Raw genomic sequence first — 25,368 nt, 5'->3', positions numbered from 1 at the left:
GCGGTGGGTTGACAGGAGCAGAGACCCAGGGCTAAGGCTGTGCGGTTGGGTAGGAAACCACAGTTGCTGGGTTCTTCTGTTTCACCAGTATTTCCAGAACACTCATCATGTGTCTGGTTCAGTGACAAAAAGGGTTTTGTACTCCTTGTTAAGGAGTATTTTATCCTATAGGCGATGGGGTGCCGTGGAAGGAATTATAGCAAGAAGCACTTGATTGGAAATCCCTTTAATTAAGTAGTGAGCTGGGTGATGGCCCTTTTCCCTTGGTGAGAACATCCACTTTTCCGCTGTCGGCTGTCGCATGGATACTGATGCCTCCCAGATCTTTCACCCTCATCTCTTGCCTGAATGAATCAACCCGATTTTGATGACCTCCCGGCTCTAAAGGTCAAAAGACCCAAAGCTGAACTCGGGTCTCTGCAAGCTTGTAGCGTTCTCCCAGTTCTCCAGCACAGTTAGTAGTATTGTTCGCCCCGGCATCCCCGCCAGAGACCACGGTGCCCTTCCTTGTCCCCCACGTCCCACCCCGACCAGACCCTACCCGAGCTTACAGCCCCTGCACCTGTTTATCGGGTTGTTGGTCTTCCATGGATCCTGGAGAGAAGAATAAGCACGCCAGAGATGAAATAAGAAGCAGGAGCGTAAAGAATCTTGTTCCTCCCCTGTCTTCAAACAATGGTCCAACCTAGAACGTGAGGCAGCGGAAGGAGGGGGTCTCCCCCTCTCCCTCCCCCTCCATACAGACCTCCGCTCAACCCCACAGGCAGACGGGAATGGGTCCAGCATTAAGAAAGTTCCTCTCCTATCTTATCCCCAACTGCATTTGTTTCCTGTGGCTGCCGTAACAAATTACCACGAAGTTTCTGGCTTAAAACAATAGAAATTTATTTTCTCACAATTCTGGAGCCAGAAGTCCAAAATCAAGGGGTCAGCAGGGTTGGTTTCTTCTGGAGGTTCTGACGAGAGTCTGTTCCAGGCCTCTCTCCCCCGCTTCTGGTGGCGGCCAGCAATCCTTCACGTTCCTTGGCTTCTGGACACACAGCTCCAATCTCTGCCTCCGTCTTCACATGTCCTTCTTCTTATGGTCTTATAAGGACACCAGGCATTGGATTCAAGCCCCACCCTAATCCAGTAGGACCTCATCTTAACTAATTCCATCTGCAAAGACTCTATTTCCAAGTTAAGGTCAGATTCTGAGGTTCCTGGTAGACATGAATTTGGGTGCAAGGGGCACCCTCTTCAACCCAGTACACCAACCTAACTAGTTCTCATGTATTAAAAGCCTTCTCTAGGCCAGCTCCCTACCCTATCCTGTTTAATGATCACACCACCCTTAATCTTGACATTGCTCCCTCCATTTCAGACCAGAAAGTTGAGGCCTAGAGGGGTGGTGTGGATTTTCCAAAGTCTCCCGGCTCCAGGCGGTGGCGACGGGCCAAAGGCAATCTCTCAGCATCCAGCCCGTCTTCCCTCTCCTACACCTCACCTGCCTCCATGCTGGTCACTCATTAACAGGGCGCCCTGGTGCCCGCTCGTAAGCGCTTTTCGATACAAGCTAAACCACCCCCTCTCTCCCCAGAATCACCTTTCTTCTGGGCAGAGAAATATTTTCTCCTTAGGAATAAAAAGAGAGTCAAAGTCTCCCAAAAGGAGATGTTTACAGAAGCCTCAAAATTGTTTAAGAAGACTCAAGAAAGAGAGAGCAGAGAAAAACAATAATCACGGCCCATGAGAGCCACCCAAGAGAGCTGCAGAAGTTGGGGAGAGTTCAGGGAGCCCAAAAGAGGCAGAGCTGCGGGGGCAAGGCAGCTCCCCCAGCTGCCCCCTCTGTATCTGTGCCTCAGAGCAAAGCAGATGGATGTACTGATCGGTCCATACGTTATGTGGGACGGGGCACGGCCAGAGGGACTCTTCTCTTAGCCCTCCTCTCACCCGGAAATAAACGCTTCGACCCTGAGGGGGTAAATGATGTGTTTTGAGTGGATGAGCCATGGAGAGATTGATCTGCCGTTGCGGATGGTGGCTCTGTGGTGTCCAAGAGTCAGCAGAGGGCGGGAGCAGGATGGAGGATGGGCGGACATGGCCATAGAGGGAGAAGGAGCAGGACCGCGGGGGAAGGAGGCAGAGGGGCCCCCGCCATCCCCTCTGGGATCCTTTCTCTGGCCGCCCCTGTGGACTCTTCCTGGAAGAGGAGGGGTGGTGCCATAGGTGCCCGGCAGCTGGGGATCCTGGGGTTGTGACCCCCCCTAAGCCCTGCCCCTCTGTGAGGGCTGGTGCTCTGTTACACCCTCCTGATTCTTAAACTCTCCTGGGAGAACACAATTCAGGCAGCTCCCTGTTCAACTGGAGCTTAACGAGGCGGGGAGGTTTCATTGGGACAAGCGCCTGGGCGTTGGACTTGGCCAGACTTGGGTGTGGACCCCTCCTTGGATGGTCACACCCACGTGGTCTTGGACAGATCCTCAACCTCACTGCACGGCTGTTTCCCCATCTGTTAGAAGGGTGGTAATGACCTTGAAGGGTTGCTGTGCAGATTTGTTGAGATGTGCATCTGAGGCCCCTGGGACAACCTGGTACAAGGCAGGCACTTAATGCGGGTTAGTGCTTTCTCGGTGTGTGCACAGACCATCAGGTGGGCCTCGGCACCCAGAATGGGTGCATAGCCCCCTGAGGCTTCGGAGCTGTGCTCAGCAGGGGTCAGAACCCCTTCCTCATCGCTCTCGCCTTCCTGTCTGGTGTGTGCCCCATGCCCCTTCTCCAGCCCTGGGTCCCACACTTGGACATCCCCGTGGATATCCACACGCACCTAAAACTAGACTCAGCATCTTTCCCCCAAAGCAGCTCCTGCTCCAGGGTTTGGGTCTTAGGAACCATCACCAATGACCTTCTCCCTCGGACAAGCCCCACAGTCTAACAAGGACCGTCTCCATCCTGCCTCCAAAATAGCTTCCACGTCCCCAGGCTTCTCTCCACCCCAGCTGTCACTGATGCCGAAAACTCGGCCTCTGTGTACCGGTGCTGAATCGAATCTCAGAGACAGAGTTTTGGGAGCAGTAGAAAAGAATAGCGTTATTGCTTTGCCAGGCAAAGTGGGGACACAGCGGGCTCCTGCCTCAAAAACTGTGTGTCCCAACCCGGAAGGATTTGGTGAGGAGTTTTACAGCAGTGGTTCAAGGGTGGGGTTGCTGTTAAAATTAGGGTGTGTGCAGGGCCTGTACTCCTTTACTCTGGCCTCAGGGGGTCTCTTACTGAGCTTCTCTGGTTCCTTTAATCTGGCCTCAGGTGGTCTTCTTTGGAATGAAGAATGCTGACATCTTCCATTTGTTGGGGGTTTTAGTTCTGTAAAGAGCTCAAAGATATAGTCATGTGCGTCCCTTGAGGGGGAACCAGGACCTGCCCCAAGGCGGCACTATTGTTTCTTGAGGGCTCCTCCCTTGTCTCTGCATTCCCTCCCTTCCTTGATTAGCAACTGTTCTGATCTGCCCTTTGGGATTCAGGGAGGGTCGTGAAGGCTGGAGTCTCTTCCCTACAAACAAGGAATGGGGGACACGAAAGGCTTCCGTGCCCAGGAGGCCCACAGGGTCCTGCTCGGTTTCACCACCACCAGGGTCCAAGCTAAACCACCTCCTCTCTGCTCAGCACCATCTCTCTCTCTCTCTGAGCAGGGAAATACTTTCTCCCCACGACTGAAAGAAAGTGAAGTCTCCAGGGACTTCCCTGGTGGCGCAGTGGTTACAAATCCGCCTGCCAATGCAGGGGACATGAGTTCGATCCCTGGTCCTGGAAAATCCCACATGCCATGGAGCAACTAAGCTCGTGTGCCACAACTACTGAGCCCACGTGCTGCAACTACTGAAGCTGGCATGCCTACAGCCCATGCTCCGCAACAAGAGAAGCCACTGCAATAAGAAGCCTGGGCACCACAACGAAGAGTAGCCCCCGCTCGCCGCAACTAGAGAAAGCCCATGCGCAGCAACGAAGACCCAACACAGCCAAATAATAATAATAATAAATAAATTTTTAAAAATTAAAAAGAAAAGAAAAGAAAGTGAAGTCTCCAGAAGGAGGTATTGCTCCCTGGAGATCATCTCTCCCTGGAGGTCATACCTCCCTGGACTCTCCAACAGCAGCCCCTGCACCATGGACTCCTGGCATCTGCTCTCCTCTTCTTCCATCCCTGCCCCTCCCGCCGCACTGCAGGAGGAACAGAGGAAACTGCAAACGTCACTTCATGAGCTCCAAGACTGCACGGTCTTGGTCCCCACTCTGTCCCAGTGTGTCACCTGGAGGCCGGTGCGGAGCTGACAGTCCAGAGCCACTGGATTAATCCATGAGAGAATGACTCACAAGGATCGCCCTGACTGCCCCACTAATCCTCGGCAGCCCCCTCTGCCCCCAGGACCCACGGCACCTGGTCCCCATGGCTGGGCTACGGTAGGCTGTGCTCCAAGATGCCTCACCCGTTTGAATGCTGTCTCTCCAGCCGGCCTGAAGGGCCTCCGGGTGTGGCCATGCCTTTGTGTTCCAGGGCCTTGCCCGTAATGACCTTGAGACTGTCTGTGCTGAGAAGGTGCAGGTCCTTTATTCCATCCTCATCAAGGGTCGTTCAAGACCGTCCTCAACTGGACTGTGCTCCGGGAAGCGGGGAACAAAATTGACTAGAATTGGGAGAGGCTGGAGATGGAGCCTGGGCTGATCCTACCACCGCAAAAAGCCCCCAGGATGCACGGGCACGAACATACGCACGCGCGTGCATGCGCACACGCACACACACTCAGAAACGCCAGTGCCTCTCCACCGCCCTCAGGATGACATCCAAGCTCCTGAGCACAATTGATAAGCCCTTTATTCTCTGGAACCTCAACCCTCCCCATTCATTTATTCAAAAACACGGCTAGGAGATACCTCTGCATTTTCCCGTTTTTTCCTTGCCCCACTTCTGTGAGGCAGGCGCTATTATCTTCACCTCCTTCTCCTTAAATGAGGAAATCAGCTCAAAGGGACTAAGTGATCTGCCCAAGGTCGTGCAGCTCCTAATTGGAGAAGCCAGGGCTTGAATGCAAGTTCACTCTGCAGAGGCCTGCGCCCATGGCCGCTGGGCCAGCTAGCCTCCCCCTGCCCTGCAGCCACAAACCTGCACCCTCCATCCCCGCCGTCCGGAAATACCTGAAGTTCCCAGAAGCCACTGTTCTCTCACGCTTCCTGGCTTCTGCACACATGGCACCCTCTGCGCATGACAGCCCCCTGCCTGGTGCACATCCTGCCCTCCCTTTAGGATGCTGCTGGGACCACCTTTCCTGATGGTCCCTCCAGGCCTGGGGGGCAAGCTGCACCTGCGCCATGGGCCTGATGTGTCACAGGCGTCCCTCCACTGTCACAGGGCTCATCCATCTCCCTGTGAGCCTGTGAGCAGCTGGAAGGCAGCGGTTTTCTTCCGGTTCACCGTGTCATCTCCCGGCACATAGTAGGTGCTTAAAAAAAAAACAGTTGCTGAATTAGGAAGTTGAGTGAACTGATGAATAAATGAAATGTATACCTTATATTATGACTGAGGGCCGCAGGCATCTGTGTGAGATGGACGTCCAAGGCACAGAAGCTCTAGGGAGGAGGGTGGGGGCCTTCAGTGGGGATGGAGGGGCCAGTGCAGGACCTAGTGTCTGGAGAGAAGGCTCTGGGCCTGATGCTGAGTGTGCTGCTTTGAGGGAAGGCAAGGGGGAGCGGAGAGTCAGGAGAGGCGGCGGAGGGATGACAGGAAGGTCAGGAGGCCCAGCCAGGCCCCCACCACCTCCTCAGCCTCCCCGGCCTCCGTGAGCCTCTTCCCTGCTCTCTCCCCATCCCGCCTTCTCATTCACCCCTGTGACAGTCTCACATGGGGCTTTTTTGGACCACATGTTTTATCCATTGTCACCAGCCAAACAGCCCTATTATTTTAATTTATTGTCCTTTCCGGTAACTTGTAGCCTTCCCGTAAACACTCCCCTTTCCCATGCTGGGTTTGCCCACTGCCAAAGCACGGCTCCCAGGTTGCCGTCTGCCCCCCACGCCCGAGCGTGGCTGGACAGGGAGCAGGGGTCTCCTGGGACCCTCCTGGCCTTGGCCCTTTGAGGGCGGCTTCTGGAGCCCACCTTCTTACATCAGCTCCCCATGCTGGCAACAAGACCCTCACCCATCCTCAATTCTTGCCTCAAGTGCCATCCCTTGCTTACTCCTCGGCACCCCAGGGAGGGATAGGCGGAGATGAGCCTGGCCGTGACCTACAGGGAAACTGAGGCCAGGAGAACTAGCCCGGCTTGCCCAAGGTCACACAAGTCCTGGGGAAGCGGATCTCAATCGCCGCAACCACGTGCCATGTGTGATGGTTTGGCCCCGGCTGGGGGCCTGACCTTGACCTTTCCCTTGGGACCCCAGGCAAGACTGTGTCCAAGGGAACGGTGTGCTCATGGTAGGAGCTGGAACTCTTGTCCCTGCCTCCCTGGGACTCGTGGGTGGTCGAGGACGGAGCACCCAGAGGTGGCTACCTCGCCTTTGCAGCCCACTTCAGGTGTCACGGTGGAAGGAGCATGGACTTTTGGGACAGACAGCCTTGTGTTCCAATCCTAGTGCCCACACTGGCCATCTGTGTCGCCTGGGCTAAGACACTTCATGAATTCGAGCATCAGTTTTCCTATCTGTACAATGGACAGTCGCACCTACCTCGGCTCAGGGATCACACGCACAGAGCCTGGGACACCTGGTCCTCATAACCATGGACAGAGGCTGGCTTCGGGGCTGTGGGACCCTGGCCGGGGGTCCCTTCTCCAGCCGAGCCAGAGGGGAGAGGGCAGTAAGGGTACGATTCCCAGATCCCCGTCTCTGGATGGCGGGTCCCTGCAGGAAAAGGGGGAGTGCAAGGAACATCTCATCTACTTTCTGAGCCCGGGAAAGCTAAATATCCTCTAGCTGGCTGTGACCCATTCGCCGGGGGAAGGCGGGGGCTTCGGTCCTAGGAAGGAGGAAGGAAGGGGGCTGGCCGTGTGCGTGGGTGGGCGGTGGAGCGGCCGCTCTGCTCTGCTTCCCAGAAAGGCTCGGCTCCTGGGGAATGAATTGGAAAAGGCCGTGCGAGGCCGTCCGTCACTCAGGTGCCTTCTGCCAACGTGCCAGTCCTGGCTGCCGTGAGCTCCCTGGCACGTGGGGTGTCGCCAGTCACCATTAGCAGAGCTGGGGCCCCAGGGCAGAGCAGCTGGCATGAGGCTGGGGTCAGGAGGGCACGTTGAGGACTGCGCGTCAGAGGTGACCAGTGAGGCTGGGCAGCGATCGGTCGGGGGCAGGGCGGTCAGAGGTCATAACAGAAGCCTCTGGAAACAAGAGAATTCCTTTCACTCTCTCTTCATTCGGTATTGAGTTCCTACTCTGTGCAAGCAGCCAGGGAAGGGACCGAGGGCACAAAAGTGACCGAGATGTGTCCCCTCACAGCTTGGAGTCCAGTTGGGGTATTCAGAAGATGCGGGGACCCCCGAGGGTTCTGGGTGTGGCTCAGTGAACACAAAAGGGGGGGCTCACTTCTACTGGGGGGAGCATCTGTGAAACCTCCATAGAGCAGGGGGCTCCGCTCGATGCTGGCTTTTGGGGGGGGTCACTTTGAGGGGGCGCATTAGGTTCTCGGGGCTGTCATAACCAAGTGCCACTAACTAGATGGCTTAATACGACAGCAGGTTTTGCGTCACAGTTCTGGAGGCCGTGCTCTCTCTGAAGGCTGCGTGGGAGACCTTCCTTCCCTCTTCCAGTTCCTGGTGTTGTCAGCATTCCTTGGCTTGTCGAGGTTTCCCTCCAGTCTCTGCCTTTGGCATCACACGGCCGTCTTCCCCCGTGTCTCTCACTCTGTGTATCAGTCATATTAGATTAGGACCTGCTCTGTCTGACCACCTCATCTTCACTTGATCACATCTGCAAAGACTGTATTTCCCAATAAGCTTATAATCACAGGTACCAGGGTTAGGACTTTAGTATATCTTTGGGGGAACATAGTACAACCATAACCAGGGGTATAGCAGGAATCCACGAAGACCATTCCGTAGCACCCAGACCTCGCTCCGTCAAGGAGGGTGGAGGCCAGACTTGGAAGACAGCCATGGACATCTGTTAAGCCCTTGTGCCCATTTTATAGATGGGAGAAATGAGGCCAAGAGCTATCAAGTGAGACAGGGTGACTTGGTGTCAGAAAAGCTAGGCTCAAATCCTCCCTGAAACCCCTCGTCCTCAGTTTCCCCATCTGCCAACAAAAGGGGTTGGACTAGGCAGGTTCTACGGACGCTTCCAGCTTGGGGTGCGTGGAGCCAGTGGGAGGCCACGGGCGCTCGTTTGTTGGGGTCAGAGCTGGGACGGGCTGGCCTGCAGCCCAGGGCTCTGTCTGATGTCCAGCCCCAGCAGCCGCCTCCTTCCTCGCCCCCCACACACAGGAGGGCTGGGGACCAGCGCCAGGAACATAAACCCCATTTTGACGTGAACCGCTGCACCCGTGGAGATGCTCTTGGTCAACCTGGCGTGTCTCTCATTAGTATGAATTTCCTGGGTCTCTCATTTGCTGTCGGCATCAGCTGCCAGGCCCAGGCTTCTCCGGAGAGGGCTGGGGAGCCCGATTAGATCTGGGGACACGGTGTAAGGAGCGAGAGACAGAAGGGGAGCCGCTGAGCGGAGAGGAGGCCCCCTGACCTCCCTGGCTGGGTAACGGTCAGGGAATCAACAGCGGCGAGCGGATACCAGAGCCCCTCCCGCAGCCTCTGGCTTGGACACCTTTAACGCACCACAGATGGGCTCTGGGTTTTCAGAGTGACAGAATGCAGAGGCAGGGCGGGGAGTCCCGGCTGGCTCCCGGGCAAGGATTATGAATGCAGCCTCTGGAGCAGGGTGGGGACACTGCCACCTGTCTCTGCCCCTCCCCACCACCCCCCTCCTTTCAGCGGGCTCCCTCTGCTTCTCCAAGCCGGCGGCCAGGCTGCTGTCCGGAAAGGCCACCTGCCACCAGGGCACGTGAGCCGAGGCGGCCAAGCCAGGGCCAGGCGGGCAGCGGGGGCAGCTACAGCCTGGGACAGGGGTCAGGACGCCCTCGTGAAGTTCAGCCTCATCCCTCCCGCACTTGGGGCCACCCACCCGCCCGCATCTTGGGCTGAGTTTGCTTCCTCCCCTTCTCCTCCTGAGTTCACACTCCGGGTTGGCTTTTGGTGACCCTGGGTTTGGTGGGAGCATCGAGAAAGCTAACTTGTGGTGTTTATCCATAACTCCACCCCAGCCACTTCCCAGGCACCAGATGTGGGAGGGACTCAACCCTGCCAGACGCCATCCCGCTCTGGACCACAGGATGGTTAATCCTACCCCACGTTGCTGTGTGGTGAGAATAAGAAAATGCACCTGAGGCCCGGAGCGCGAGATCCTCACCAGACCCCATAGGGTGAACGCTCAGCCAGGCCTGGGATCCTGGTCTTTTAAGTTCTATCCCAGCGAATCCTACCGAGACCTGTCAAGGGGAGTGATGCAGGACTCTCCTCGTGCACCGAGGAAGCGACAGCTCAGAAAACTCAGGTGCTGACTCAGTTCATAAGCACAGAGAGGGGACCCCATGGTCCACCTGCGAAGCTGAGGCTTTCTGCCCTCATTCTTTTTTTTTCTTTTTTTTTAATATTTTGGATGCACCACGCGGTGTTTGGGATCTTAGTTCCCCGACCAGGGATCGAACCCGCACCCTCTGCCCTGGAAGCGCAGAGCCTTAACCACTGGACCGCCAGGGAAGTCCCTCTGCCCTCATTCAAACAGCCTGTCAACTTGGGCAGCGGCCGGGGAGGGCGTTCACTTGCAACCAGGATGGGCTTTTAGCCCTGTGCCCATGAGACTGCTTAGAAAGCCAGCCCACCCTCCGTAACCTACAGAGTGGGCCCCTCGCCCGAACTGGGGGGGGGCCCTGAACATCCCATCAGGGGAGGGCAGGGAGGACGTGAAGGCAAGAGCCAGGTGACTTCTTAGGATGTGAAAGAGCTGTTAGAGCTTCTCCCTGCCCTCGCCACTAAGGAGCATATGGGGCTGGGGGCAGAGAGTGGGGAGGGGGAGGGCTGGAGGGGGGTGAGTGGAAGTAGGGGGAAAGGGAGAGACCTTGTCACCAGATTTACTTGTTTTTTTCTCAACTGAGATAAGACTCATAACGTAAAATCAACGGCTTTCAAGTGAACAATTCCCTTGCACTGAGTACCTTTGCAATGTGGTACAACCAGCATCTCTACTTAATTCCAGAACATTTTCATCTCCCCAAAAGGACACCCTGTACCCATTAAGCAGTCGCTCCCCATCCCCCTTCCCCCGACCACCCGGCGTCCACCAATCTCTGTCCTGTCTATGCATTTATCCCTTCCGGAGGTTTCATACACACTGAATCATACACGTGCACTCTTTGACGGGAAAACAGAGAAATGTGGCCCGAGCCCCCTGCATACTCCGCCCCAAAGCCCCTGCCTGCTGGAAAGCCCCCAGGCCCGCTCAGAGGAAGCCGGCAGGTCTGCCCCGGCTCCTGGGTATGGCTGCCTCCACGTGGCTGTCCCGGGTGGTGAGTGGGCGCCCGAGCCCTGGGCTTGGTCTCAGCGCGGCAGCTAACGTGGGCCCCTGGGCATCTCGCCTGTTAAGTGGGAGGTTGAAGGGCTGGGTCTCCATGGCTGCTGTGCCACCACTACCACCCCTGCCCCGTGAGGTTCAGAGGCAAGAAATGGGACTTTGTGTGATGGCAAAGGCAGGCTAGATCAGAGATCCAGAAACTCTTTCTAAAACAGGAGGAAAGAGAGAGACAGTGGCACCTGGTCCTGGTCCAGCAGGGGCAGCAAGGACTCGGTCCCTGCCAGGCCTGGGGGGCTTTCTGCCAGTGACCAGGGCCAGTAAGGCAGGCAAGGAAGGCAGTCAGGGCTGCACCAGGGCCTGTTTCCCTCCAACTGGGCACGGCCCCCAGGTGGTGGCAGCTGGCAAGGAGGGTGGCATGAGTGCCCGTGCAGTGATGGGGAGGGGCCGTGTGTGCCGGCAGGCGCGTGCGGGCTTCTGTGTATCACAGCTTGTAAATTGCTCGGCACCTGTAACTGCTGAAAGGGCCATCGAGCTGCGTGGTGTTATTATTTATGAGGTAGCGCAGAGGTGCCTGCCAGGGACTGGAATGGGCTGAGCGCTGCACGGGATGGACGGCAAAGTGAACTCCAATTTTCTGCTCCGCAGTCTTTGTTACACGCCACAAAGCGCCGGTACACTGGGGTCACCAGCCTGATGAATGTGTGCTCTTCCCGGTGACGGCAGCTCCATCTCGCAGCCTCCCCCCAGGCCCAGCCGCAGACTCCTTCCCTGTGATCCAGGCACAGCGCTGACCTCAGAGGCCTTGCAGGAGGGCAGGCGGCTGTGGGTTCGAAGCCCGGCTCTGACTCTTCGGGTGACCCGTCTCCTCTGAGCTTCCGATGAGAGAAATAAAAGGGCAGGAATCATAACTCGCCCCCAAGGTGGCCGGGAGGATTAAAAGAGAAAACACAGGGAGATCGGCGTGCATTAGGCCTGCAACAAACACGTCCTCTTCTCTTCCCTTCTCCCAAGGCTGAGCTGCCCACCTGACCCAGGGAAGGGGAGGCGGGGAGGAGCCACTGATGGAAAGCGCCCATCTGGGGGTGGTGAGGCCAGCTGCCCACCCAGGAAGTTCGTACTGATGCTAAGTCACATTTTCTACCAGTTTCCCTCACTGCCTGTCTCCCCTTCCTCAGGCCCAGAGCACCATCTTCCTTGAGGGTATGGCCTTTCTCAAGGGTGGGAAAGGGGCAGGAAAGGAGGTTACCCTTGGGAAGCGTGCCACCCAAAGCTTGGGAACGCTGTCCACTCTCTTCGCACAGCCCTCTGCGCCCTGTGTCCGGTGGGGTCATCGCTGGCCGAGGTAGACGCTGGGGATTCCCAGGCTGTGGGTTCTTGAAAGCATCTCCGAGCCTACCAGCCCTTGCCCTCGGCTTTTCCAGGCCAGGCGGAGGCAGACGCTTCTCCATCACCAGAGCTTAGGGGACAGGCTGAGAGTGGTACCCATGGGATGCAGCGAACTCACCTGCTAGGGAAATCTTCAAGAGAATCAGCTGGGGGAGTGACAGATGCCATGTGGGACAAGTCTCCGTGGGCCTGGCCAGGCAGCTGGCCCCCAAAGCTGAGCTTTGGCAAGCCCTTCATCCCTGGGGGGGGTCTCAGGTCCCAGCTGTGAAACTGGAGAATCGCTCCAAGCTGGTGTCCCTCCTGGAGGTCACCGAGGGGAAGGTGAGTGTCATCCACACGGCATCGTGGAGCTTCTTGGAAGAGATTCCAGGAGTTAGTGAAAATTTTATTATCACTGCTTTTATAGCTGAAATGAATCTGAATACACTAAAATGATAATAGCACCATTAGGCAAAAGCATTCTAATCGATGGTATAAGTTTAATCTCTGAACCGTCCAGCTGAAATGTATGACAGGGCTCCCTTCCCCTCTGTTAATTGCAAAATAAACCCATCGGAAATGAGAACCATCTTTTTTCCACGCAAGGCTGGGGGTGTTTTGACGTTAATTTACCTGTGCGGTCCAGGCGGGAGGCCCCGGCTGGGAGATGGGTGTGCAGAGGTTACACCAACGATGAGGAATAATAGCAAACCCCCTTGTGTGGGCGCGTGTGTCAGGCACTGGCCGAACCCCTTCCCCTCTCCATAGGCCTATGACATAGGCACCACTATGATCCCATTTTTCCACTGAGGACCCTGAGATGCGGAGGGGTTACAGAGGGATGTCCAGGGTCACACAGCTACTGAGTAGCCGAGCCAGGATTCAGATCCAAGTAACCCCGCTCCCAGGTCACAAACCACACTGCTGCTCAGACCTTGCAGTGCCAGAGCTGGAAGAACGTAGAGGAATGTCAGCTCTCAAGAGGGGGGTGGCCTGGCCGAGTTCAACAGCGAGTTCACTTGGCTTTTTCCTTCGTGGCTCTGGGGCCTCCCGCGTGTCAGACTCATTGCCAAGCTCCGGGACCAGGGAGGCGAAGGAGCCCCATCCCCATCTTCCCACGGCTGACACACTAGCGCGGGAGTCACCACGCGTGCGGCTCTCACGTGCGTCCTGCGTGCTGTAAGGGACGTAATCCCGAAAGTCTGAGGGCCGTGGAGTCGGACAGCAGGAAGAGAGTTACAGAGCACAGCACATTTGAGCCTCAGAGGGGGCCGCGGGCAGGACTGTGGCTTTTTTTTTTTTTTTTGGCTGGATGTACAATCGGCCGAGCTAGCTCAGGGGAGGGAGGCTGGGAGCTTGGGACACACCCCCGCCCGTCACCAGGCTGGGCCCCTCCGCCCCACTCGCCATTCCCCAGGGCCGTGTCGGGGCTCAGTTGTGCTGGCTACCCTGGTGGCTGGGCGCCCCCTAATCAGATTAGATGTGTATTCAAACAAATTCATGATCCGTTCCATTAGATGCTTTTTGAACACGCTTTTCTGAGCGAGAAATCCATTCGGCAGCAGCTGTGGAGACGGAGGCATAATTGACTGTCGCCCCCCGCCAGGCCCCCGACGTCAGAAGGTGCCTGGTTCCTGAAGGTCACCGGCGAGGACTAGATTAAGGAGGGCGAGAGCCTTCTTTCTTAGCTAATGAAGCACTTGGCATGCAGGCAGCACGGAGGCTGAGCTGGACCGGGCATCTGCCAGGAGACAGGGAAGGGGGATAAATTAGCATCTCATTTGTGGGCCAGGCAGTGAGGAGAAGGGAAGCCGGAGGGGAGGGACCAGGGGGCTGGGGGGCTTCGAGGCCCTGGCTGGGTGGGCAGGAGCCGGCAGGCCGTGTCAGGCATGGGGGTGGGAGCGGGAGGGGCACAGCTGGGGAGCCCGGGGTCCTCTGCCTGCTAGCATCTGCCTGCTGTGTGCACGCCCCGAACATTTCTTTTGGGGGCGGGGCTCAAACACCCCCACGCGTGGCCGCTCTTCTGGGTCCCACAGCTCCCTACTCCTGAGCCCCCGCCCAGGCAGCGCCCCGGCTCAGCCCCTCACCGACTCTTGGGTTTCCAAGGAAGAGGAATCGCTGACATGATGCAAAAGCTCCTGCAGCTCCAGCTGTTCCTACCCAGGTCCTGAACCTTTGCTCAAGGCTTTAGAAGCCATCCCTAAGCAAGACTTGGTTCTTTGAGCCAGCTTGGAGTGGCCATGAGGGAGCTGGATTCAGAAGGCTCAGATTTGAGACATTCAGGAGACTATGGGCTCTAGAAGCGGTATGCCTCCAAGTCAGGGGAAACGGGTGGGGCAGTGATAGCGCCCCTGGCCCCCGTTTCCCCATCTCCTCCCCACGCAGTCACCTCCAGGGGTCTGAAGGGCAGAAAGAGTATCCCGTAGGTGCCAAGCGCTGAGCTCCGAATTTGACATCCGTTCGCTCACTTGGTCCTCCCAGCAGCCTCTGGGGCAGGGGTTGGAATCTCTTCCACGGACAGACAGGCGAGGCTCGGGAGGTTACTCTGCTCAAGGTCACACTTTAGTTGGCATAGCAACTGGCATTTAAACCCAGTTTGTCTTCTCTTCCCCCACTGGGACCTTCAAGCCAGACCCTAGGGAAAGGGTGGTACCTGGGGGCTTAGGTGGGGAGCAGAGCTTTGCGATGGGGGCCCCAGGTCAGCCGCTCCTTCCCAAGAAGCCCCCGGGGCTCCGACCCCTGCCTCGTTTTACTTGACGCCTCCCGCCCACCTCTCTTCATCTTCTGGACTCTGACCTCCCTTAATCCCTCCACCCCTAGGTGGACCCGTCTCCCCTGGACGGTTCTGCCCCATCATCCTTCCAGCATCCTCTGGACTCATGCCCGGTCAGCCTGCCTGGTTCACCCTCACCCCCGATCTAGTCCTAGGGCCGTGACATTGGAGGCTGGGGTAAGAATGCCCCTGCCACACAACCGGCGTGGCCCCTGCTCGTGGCTTCAAAGCCACGACCCTGAGAGAGGCCACCATCCCTCACTTACCACCCGTGAGGCCACGGGTCGGGATGTGAAGAGTGGGACGGCTCAAGGAAGCCCCATGTCACCTACAGAAAGGTCCAGAACTCTAGAACCTGCCAGATCTGGGTTTCCATCCGTGTGGCGAGGTCAGAAGACCAATCGTTCCTGCGTGACAGCTTTCTCGTCTGTAAAATGGGGATAAAGGTAGTACCATCCTTGAGAAGTTCTCCGTGTCACTTAACTGAAGAGATGGACATAAAGCACTGAATGTGTGGGACGTTCCATAGGTCGTATGAAATAAAGGCAGCGGGAATAGATGTGTAGGGAGGAGTGGGGTTTGTGGAGAGGGGCCTGTCCAGAGCCCCTGCTTCCTCTGACCCGGGGCCCAGCCTGCTTAGGTCTGTGGCCGCCAGCCAGCTCCAGGGAGGGGACCAGTTAGGAGGGCATGGGAGTCAAATCCAGGACAAAGGTGACGGTGCAGAGGCTAGGGGGTGGTGAGCTGAGAAAGTCTGAGAGAACCCCAACCTCCACCCCGTCCCCGAGCTTTCCAGAGACACTCCCGATGGCTGTGTAGTTACTGCGTGCCCAGAAGGGATTGCTGCTAAAAGGGAGAGACTTTGGGGTCTTTCAGAGCTGGGAAGGGGACTGGTCCAGGCCCGGTGCCCCGTGAAGCTGGCTCTGGAGGGCAGATGGACACCTTTTGGCCAACTAACTGCATTGGTGGTGGGTGGAGGTCTTCACCCTGACTGGCATTGCCAGCTGGCGAGGGTCTGGCTCCAGGGGAGGTGGGGTTCCCAGGCCTGGGCTGGCTGGGAAGTCAAATCCCAGGAGAGACTGGAGGGGGGACCCCTAGAGAAAGATGACATTGTTGTGCTGGGGGCTGAAGGGAGGGGAGAGGTTGAAGTTGAGATAAGCATCTGTGTGGGGCCATTTAGCCTGGAGCTTGGAGTAGAAGGATGACGGTAAGTGTATTTAGTGGGAATTTGGAGGAGAAGTCAGCCAGGGGCCTCCTGAGCTGTTCTGGGAAACGAGAAGGAAGCCCAGGACTGAGGCCTCTTGTCTACCTCTGAAGGCGGCTCTTCCTTCAAGAGGCTCGGGCTCTGGTGGTCAGGGACCCCCAGCCACGCCACACCCCCGTGTCCCATGCACACGGAAGGCCTGTCCTTTCCTGCATCACCAGCAGCGCTGCCCACGACTGTTGACCCTGCCCAGTCACATACGTGTTTGCATCTGTGTGCACACATCTGATTATAAATAAGCAATAACCACATTTGATTATAAATAAGCAATCCATACCTGTGGGACACAACGGAACAGTTGCAAAAAAGCGTAGAGTAAAAAGTAAACCCCTCCCCACCCAGCCCCCAGCCACCCAGTTCTCCCCCCTAAAGCATCACTGAGCCCAGTTTCTTATGTGACCCCCTAGAAAAAGCCTGCGCCTATACAGGCAAACCTGATTTCATCCTTGAAAAAAACAAACAAACAAACTTGTGCACAAGTGGTAACAGATTGCACACCCCATTCTACACCTTGCTTTTTTCACTTAACAGTAGCTCTCAAAATTTGTTCCAGAGCCTTTCGCTATAGAGAATTGTATTGTTTGGAGGTGCAATCATTTCTTTAACCATCATCACCCTTTTGACAGACATTCAGGTCATTTCCAAGCTTTTGCTGTTACAAAACATAGTGTTGCCATGAAATGCTGTCACTTCACTCGTGCACGGCTGTGTGTGGAGGAGAAATTCCTCGAAGAATTGGCGGATGGGGAGGTGCATTTTTAGTTTCGATAGAATTGCCAAACTGTTCTGCATAGGTGTGGTACCAAGGACAGTCCCCAAAGCTGTGTGCGCGACACCTGGGTCTCCGCAGGCTGGCCAGCCCGGGGTATTATCGCACCTTCAGATCTTGGCCGAAGTGATAGAAAAAAAAAAAGTGTCTTATTGAGTTTGCCTTGCCTTTCTCTTATCACGAGGTTCAGCATCTTTGTCTGTGTTTCAGAGTTATTTGTAATTCTTTTCTGTGAACGGTTCATATCCTTTGCCCATTTTTCTGTTGGTTTGTTCATCTTTTTCTTATTGATTTATGGGAATATTTTTTATATCAGGAAAATGAGCTCTTTGTCCATGATAGAAGTTGCAGATATTTTCCCCCTGTTTGTCATTTGTTGCTTTTTGTTTATGAGCATTTTTTTTCCATGCAAGATTTTTATATAGTTGAAGGTATCAATCTGTTTTATGACTTTCTGGAGTTTGTGTAGTACTTAGAAAGTACTTGGCAAATTCTTTGCTTCACCAAGGTTGTATATTTTTAAACCCCGGTGGTTTTTTTCTAGTTCTTTTAGAATTTCATTTTTCTTGTTTAAAACCTTGATCCATCTAGAATTTATTTTGAGGTAAAGTGTGAGGAAGAGATTCAGCTTGATTTTTTTTTTCCCCCAGATGGCATCCTGGTTTTTCCAAGGCCATTTGTTGAATAATTGATTTATTCCCCACTGACCTGAAATTCTACTTTCATCTTGTCTTAAATATCCCATATATATTGGGGCATATTTCTGGACTCTCTCGTTCATTGCTTCATCAGTCTATTTGGACAAGAACACACTTCTTTAATTATTGCAGCTTTATAATATAGTTCAATATCTGTGCTAGTCTCCTCTGCTTACCATTCTTTTTCAGAATTTTCTTGGCTATTCTTTTGTCTTTTAAAATGTGAACTTTCAAATCACTTTGTCTAGTTAAAAAATCCTCTGTGTGTGTATTTTCAAAGTGTTGATTCCGTCCACTGTTCTCCTCCATTTCCGGTTATCCCTTCCCACTGAGAACGTGGCTAGCAGGCCTGTTGTGTACAGTAGTCCAAGTTGTGTACTGCACAGTCCTAGAACTAAGGTTGAGAGGAGCTGCTGGCCCCTGCCAACAGGGTATGAGCTCTTCCCTCCAGGGAATCTGCCCATCTGCATATCCGATCAAGAATAATAATAGCTGCCTCTCCTATAGCATGCGTCAGACACTTTCCTAAGCACTTTATGTTTTTTAATTTATTTAAGTCTCACAACAAATATATCCCCAATTTACAGCTAAGGAAACTGAGGTGCAAAAAGTCGAAGTAACTTGCCCCAGGTCAATGATTTGTGTTACCCACCTGTGCAGTCATGACACAGAAATCTGTTCCTGCACGTAAGCGCGTGCACACACACACGCACAAACACACAGAGACAGATTCACGCTCAGACATAGAGATACACGTGCCGTCAGATATGCATGCAGACATACACACAGAGACACACACGTGAACACATACCTACGTACATACACAGATGCACACAGGCACAGACGCTCAAAGACACGCACACACACAGACACAAAGGCACACTCTGCTGTTCCCACCAGCATCCTTTTCCCATCAGAGTCTTTCCTTCGATGGCTCACACACTCCCAGTGCCCCTGCTTTGGGGCAGGGCCAGCACATCCAGGAAAACCGCCTGGCTGGACTCCCTGCCCTGGCTCTCAGCTCCGCATAGGGCCTTCCTCCCACATCCCTGTACCCAGAGAGGAGGGGGCCTTTAGCCTTTCAGGAAAAGGAGGCGTGACCGCATAGCAGGGACCTGGGGAAGGGAGCCTCGGCTTCTGCCAGACCGCCTTGTTAGGATAACTTGGGAGGAGGGATGCAGCTCTGAGCTGGGTACCCAGCAGGTTCTCAGGAAAGGCTAACCGCATCCCTCCCCCCTCCACTTGCCCCAAGTCATTGTCTCCAGCGGCCTCTGGAATCAACCCATCCGAGCAAAAGCCATTCGGCTCCAGACTGGCACCCCACCCCACCCCCGGGAGAGCCTGAGGAACGAACTGGCAAACGCAGACATGGGGGCGCAACTCCCAGGGAGCCGGGTTGCGGAGGCGAGGGTTTGGGTGCAGAGCGCGTGTGCCCCCGCGCGCGCACCGACCGTTCTGGCTCTGAGTCGGCCCGCCTCGAAGGGATTTAATCAGTGGGGGCTGGGAATGTTGTTGTTTTAAAACAAACAAGGGATGACAGGAGCTAACAGAGGGTTCTTAAAGACGCGATTCAAAGGGCTCTTGAAAGCTGCTGGAGAATGAATGCGCCTTTGAAGTGCGAATGTGTCCATTTGTTAAACTGAGAGCCAGCCGGCTGCCTCCGAGGGGTGGGGAATCGTTTTCCTTGGCAAATGGGGGCTTGCCTCCCTCTCTGCCCTCCTCCACCTCCAGAGGTGCGCTAGGACCCCGAAGCGAGGGATCCGGCTTGGCGGCCACTCTCCCAGGACACACTCTAGAAGAGGCGCCTTTTCTTTTTTTCTTTTTTAACATCTTTATTGGAGTATAATTGCTTTACAGTGTTGCGTTAGTTTCTGCCGTACAACAAAGTGAATCAGCTATATGCAGACATGTATCCCCATATCCCCTCCCTCTTGTGTCTCCCTCCCACCCTCCCTATCCCACCCCTCTAGGTGGTCACAGAGCACCGAGCTGATCTCCCTGTGCTGTGCGGCTGCTTCCCACTAGCTATCGATTTTACGTTTGGTAGTGTGTATATGTCCGTGCCACTCTCTCACTTCGCCCCAGCTTCCCCTTCCCCCTCCCCGTGTCCTCAAGTCCATTCCCTCCGTCTGCATCTTTATTCCTGTCCTGCCCCTAGGTTCTTCATATTAAGAGGCGCCTTTTCAACCACCTTGAAGGCAGTGTGCTCACATGACAGTCGTTAAGAGTGAGGGAGAGACGGGAACCTGGGCCGTCACACAGAGAGACGAGAGGTGGGGCAGGCGGGTCACGGGTGCGCCTCTTGCGCGTGTCTGCACCTGCTCTCCAGCCGCCCTTGGTCCACCCCCGGGCCTGCCCTCCAGTGGCCCCCACGGGGAGGGTCAGTAGCAGGGATGGGGTTCAAGGGAGACTCAGTCATGCAGTCCCCAGTGGAGACAGAGGGGATGGGGGTGCCGTGCAGCCCGCAGGTTGACCTGGGCCCCAGACCTGCCTTACGGCTTGTCTTGAGTTGTCAGTCTGTGCGTAAGCTCAGAGTGAGGCTTTGTCACAGGTGCTGAGCCTTATCTGAAAACCAAGGGTGCCCAATTCTGGTTAAATCTGAGGCTGAGGCCCCACTGATGCTCCAGAGATTCAACGTGTGATGCAGGAGGGGCCCCGATGCCCCCACCCACAGTGGGCTGACCAGCCTGCCGGGCCGCGTCTTGATTCAGTCCCTGCCGCCCTTGAAGTCACCCCCTCCCCGACTCCTGACACGTGCCCCTTCCTCTTCCATATCTTAGGCCAAAAGAATAGTGTCTTGTGGTTTTCACCCTCTGGACCCCCAGGGGAAAGTTAGCGCTCGGACCAAGGCATACCTGGGGCATCAGCCAGCGCCGAGGATGATGGGACACCCACCCTGGTGGGGACACCCACTCTTTGATGTTGGGAAAGAAATGAACATTTGCAGAACATTTACTCTGGGCCAAGCACGGACCTAGCATTTTCACAATTCCTATCTCATTGAACCCTTGAGATATCAAGGTGGCTATTTCTCTTCCCCGTGTCTCCTGGTGGAGAAACTGAGACTCAGAAAGATGAATGCTTGTCCACGCCCAGGCAGCTGAGAGTCGCAGGCTGAGCACAGACGGGATGTGGTGCCAGGACCCCTCCCCCACCACGGGGCTGGAGGTCGGGATGCCCGGTGCCTGGCTTGCCAGCAGCTTCCTGGCTTTGAGCACTGCCCACCCCTCGGGGCACAGTGTGATGGGTGGAAGGTGCTTGCACTTGGGTCTGCCAAGTCTGGACCTGACTCCCCTTTAGCGGCACGTGGCCGTGGGGTCCCCGAGCCGTATCCCTTACCACAACGGGAGCGCTGCTGTGAGCTCCAGGTGATAAGTGGGTGAGCTGGTGAATGGTGCTTTCTGGAGCTTGCTCCCTCCATCACCTGCAGGGCTGGCTCCTCCCCTTCCAGCTGTGTTACCCTGGGTGGGTTTCTAACCGCTCTCTAAACGGTGAATTATGATCCTGTCTGGTTGTGGGCTTGCGTGTGGATTAAATGAGCGTATGTTAAAGCCCCAGGAACAGCCCAGAACCTAGCAGGTGCTTTAGTCCTTGTGTTGTTTCCAGATTCTGGCTCCTCTGCCAGCCTAGCCCATCCCCTAAAGGACAGGTCTGCTCAGTGATGGGCTTTGAGGCCCTCTCCCCGTTCCCCCCTCTCTCCCTGTCCTTTTGTCAACCCCCTTGTCTGTTTCACTTCTGCCCTTTTTCCCACTGGCCAGAGGGCAGAAGGCCTCTATTTCCACCCAAAGCTGTTGGTCTGAGTGGTCCCCTGAAGTCCGGGATCCGGAGTGCATTGTCTCCTTCGAGGGCAGCCGCCGGGGGTGGGGGGGGGGTGGCCTCGTGCTTGGCTGGACTGAGGCAGGTCACAGGGTTAGGGTAGGGAGCATAGCAACTGCTGGACCCACACCCACGGCCCAGCAGTGCCATTTCCTCTGCCCCGACGGCCACCTGGTGTGCGAATGGGGAGGCCGAGGCAGGCTGGCCCAGGACCCGGGATGGAAGATCAAGCAGCCTGGCAGTGGAGGGGGCCCACTGGAGGGACTCTGCCCTTGATGCCTTTGCAGGGCTTCCTCCAGCCTTGGGAAGCAGGACTCAGGACACCCTCATCACCTGCCGCTTCTGTCAGCGCAGGTGTCCCTGTTTCCCTTTCCCTTGTGACATTTATATTCCCTTTGGCTGAAGTGCAGTAAGCGCCGTCCCCCCCCACCCCCCGCCCTTCTGCTCTGGAAGGAGAAACCAGAAGCAAAGGGTATGGACTGGATGGGGATCCCGAGGGGAGAGAGATGGAAGGTACTGGAGCGTAAGGGGTGGCAGCAGTGGTGGTGAGCCTGGTGGGGTCAGCGAGGAGGGTGGCCGGGAGAACTCACTCTGAAGACAAGCCCTGAAGTCAGACTGACCTGAGTTCAAGTTCTTCCCAGGCATGTGACCTCGGCAGGTTGCCCGCTGCACCTGCCCCATCTGCCTCGGGGCCTCAGGGCTCCAGCTGAGCAGCCGCAGGCAGGTGAGCCAGTGATAACCAGCAACGTTGTGTCTCTGTTTCCCGCAGATGACGTGGCCCCCTACTTCAAGATGGAGCCGGCGCGGACGCAGGTGCACCTGGAGGGGAATCGCCTGGTACTCACGTGCATGGCCGAGGGCAGCTGGCCACTGGAGTTCAAGTGGCTCCACAACGACAGGGAGCTGACTAAGTTCTCTCTGGAGTACAGGCAAGCGTGCCGCCCCTTTCTTGCCACGCAGCCGCCAGGGTCCTGCTGTGTCCTGAGGGGGTACCAGGGCAGTGGGCAGGGGCGCCGTGTGGCAGTTTGGGTGGGGGAGTTCCTGCTCCAGTGTTGCTGGGAGGCTGGGGTGACAGAAGTAGGGGGCCAAGGCCGCCCTTCCCCAGAGTGAGAAGACGCTGCCCTGCTGCACCCAGCAGAAGTTGGCTGGGTGGTGGGCTGGGCCAGCTGCCCAGACAGGGTGGCCCAGGCAACTGTGGACGGGGCAGAGGTGATGACTGAGGTAGAGGAGCCCGCTGCCAGCAGCTAGACTGTGGCCACAGCTGTGACCAGATCCCCACCTCCCCTCCCCACTAAGAACCCTGCTCTCTCGGGGGAGCTATTGGAGGGGCCTGGGTCCAGCAGAGGGGTAGGGCATGCAGCTACCTGGGGTCTGTAAGGGGCGGACAGATTCTATTTGGGAGGGCAATTCAGGGGGGACATGGAGGCGGGGCCCACCCCCCCCAGGGCCTTTGGGCTTATCTCCACTCCCTGCTGTGCCCTTGCACTGGGCTCTGGGTTGGGCTGCCCTTCCTTCCCCAGGACACTGCCAAGTGGGGATAAGGGAGAACAAAGAGAGAGAGAAACAGGGTCTCAGCGAGGGCAAGTTTGCTACTAGAAGAGTGAGCAATGGGGCAGCTACTCCCCAAGCCGGGTAGCCTCCAGCCTTTCTCCCGGCTCTCCTTCCCCCTGCTCCTATCCCCCTATCCTGGCCTTTTTTGTTGGCTTCTGACCCTGTGCCTGGTGATTAATCCCCAGCCCTGATGTGCATAATTGGTTTTGTTGGGGAAACAAGATTGTCTTGCCCTGGGGATGTTGATACAAATCTGCCGCCAGGGACAGGAATGCAGATGAGAGGAGGGGGATTTAATCGCTTGAGAATCGGTCCTTTCCAGAAAACCATCCCTTTCTTCATGAAGCAGGGAGGCCAGAGTTTGGGGTGACCCCCATGCCCAGGTTTCTTCTGCCCCAGCCCTGGTCTGGATGGGATGGTGATGAGAGCCGAAAATTCGGCCTCTGTGCACCAGTGCCAAATCTCAGAGACACAGTTTGGGGTGAAGTAGAAAAGAATAGCTTAATTGCTTTGCCAGGCAAAGGGGGACACAGTGGGCTCATGCCCTCAAAGACTGTGTCCCAACCTGTGATGATTCGGTGAGGAGTTTTATAGCAATAGTTCAAGGGTGGGGTTACAGATAAGATTAGGGTGTATGCAGGGCCTGCACTCCTTTAATCTGGCTGCAGGTGGTCTCTCTTTCTTTTTTTTTTTTTTTTTAAAATAAATTTACTTATTATTTATTTTTGGCTGCGCTGGGTCTTCGTTGCTGCGTGCGGGCTTTCTCTAGTTGCGGCGAGCGGAGTCTACTCTTCATTGCGGTGCGCAGGCTTCTCATTGCGGTGGCTTCTCTTGTTGCGGAGCTCGGGCTGTAGGCGTGCGGGCTTCGGTAGTTGTGGCACACGGGCTCAGTAGTTGTGGCGCACAGGCTTAGTTGCTCCGTGGCATGTGGGATCTTCCCGGACTAGGGCTCGAACCCGTGTCCCCTGCACCACTGCGCCACCAGGAAGGCCCGTCAGGTGGCCTCTTGATGAGCTTCTGGTTCTTGAGGTTATCAAACTGTGACCTTCTCTCTGAAATGAAGAATGCTTCATCAAATAGTTCATCTTCCATTTGTTGGGGGTTTTAGTTCTGTAAAGAGCTCAAAGATATTGTTATGTGTACCCCTTGAGGGGGAACCAGGACCTGACCCAAGGCTGCACTATTGTTTCTTGACTACTCCTCCCTTGTCTCTGCATCCCCTCCCTTCCCTGATTAGCAACTGTTCTGATCTGCCCTTTGGGACTCAGGGAAGGTCATGGAGGCTGAAGGCTCTTCCCTACAAACAAGAAATGGGGGACACAGAGAGACTTTGGTGCCCAGGAGCCCCACGAGGTTCTGCTTGGTTTCAGTGGGAGTGGCCACTTTGGCAAAGGAGGGGGCAGGAGAGGCCGGGGCAGGAGGACCACCCTCCCCTCTGTGGATGGTGAGAGACCTGGACCAGGATGCAGGAGGCCCTCCAGTGCTGGCCACTCTGGGCCTCGGTTCTCCAAGGAGCCACAAGGAGACCAGAGGGGCCTCCCTGGGTGGTCCCTGGGATGGTTTTCAGCTGGGGCCCAGAGCCATTCCTGAATGCTGTCTGGCACCCTGGGCAGTTTTGACAGTGTCCACAAAAAGCCCCTGCAGCCGCTTGGCTGGGGAACGTGCTTGAATGGGCACCCCAGGAGCATGCCGATGGCACACCACGCTCTTGGTGGTGTCCTTGCCCTTGACTTGAGCTGGAGGCAGGACCCAGGAGGAGGAGGAGAGTTGGTTCTTTGTCTGGTTCACAGCCATTCTTTTGGTGCCTGAAGCTGCAAGGACGTGGGGTGGGCATTACACAGAAGCAGATTCTGGCTCGGCTTCAGGTTCAGACTTGCCCAGCGATGGAATGGGCTTCCTCTGGACACACTCAGCAACCTGCCCCTGGAGGCATCCAGGTGGTTGTCAGGGTGCAGCTGTTGATGATGGTAATGATAACAGTCATGGGCACTGAAAAAGAATTTATTACCTGGCAGACGTTATGATGGGCGCGCTGAGAGCATCTTGTTTAATCCTGCCAGCAATGCTATGAGTAGGTTCCAGTGTTTTCTCCATTCTACAGACAAACAAACTGAGGTTTAGAGAGATGAAACAGTCCACCCAAGGTCAAGTTGTTGAGTTGGGCTTCACATATAAGTCAGATGACTACAGGGCTTGAATTCTTTACCACCCGCCACACTGCCTCGCATTGAAGAAAGACTGAAGCCATCGCCTCCTCCGTGTGTGTCCTAAGCATCTTTCTGCTAACTGCGCTCTGCACGTTCTAGAAAACAAAGCTCCATTTCAGAGCTTGGTTGGGTGGAAGTTATTCAGGGAGACGTAAAGGAAAGTCCATTCGGGAAACTCATCCTCCTGCCTCCTCACCCCCAGAAAGGCTGGCCGTTACAGCAGGGGGCGTGCCGTGTGCCCGAGGACAAGTCAGTCAGGATTTTCCTCTAATCAAAAATATGCTGTGGGCTTCCCTGGTGGCGCAGTGGTTAAGAATCCACCTGCCAGTGCAGGGGACATGGGTTCGAGCCCTGGT

The 25,368-nt window shown here is 55.9% G+C and overlaps 1 protein-coding gene across 4 annotated transcripts in view; it reads left to right on the top strand.

Annotated features, from left to right (window-relative positions):
- SDK2 (sidekick cell adhesion molecule 2) overlaps positions 1 to 25,368 on the top strand; it is a 266,204-nt gene that overhangs the window by 102,431 nt on the left and 138,405 nt on the right. For all 4 annotated transcript variants that reach the window (XM_068530696.1, XM_068530694.1, XM_068530697.1 and 1 more), the window contains exon 2: positions 22,024 to 22,183. In XM_068530696.1, coding sequence (XP_068386797.1) covers positions 22,024 to 22,183 — 160 coding nt within the window. The remainder of the gene's footprint in view (positions 1 to 22,023; positions 22,184 to 25,368) is intronic.

The sequence above is a fragment of the Eschrichtius robustus genome, chromosome 20 (assembly GCF_028021215.1).
Source record: "Eschrichtius robustus isolate mEscRob2 chromosome 20, mEscRob2.pri, whole genome shotgun sequence".
NCBI lineage: Eukaryota > Metazoa > Chordata > Mammalia > Artiodactyla > Eschrichtiidae > Eschrichtius > Eschrichtius robustus.
Note: the sequence above shows the minus strand (reverse complement) of the source record. Positions and strands in the feature narration are given on the sequence as shown.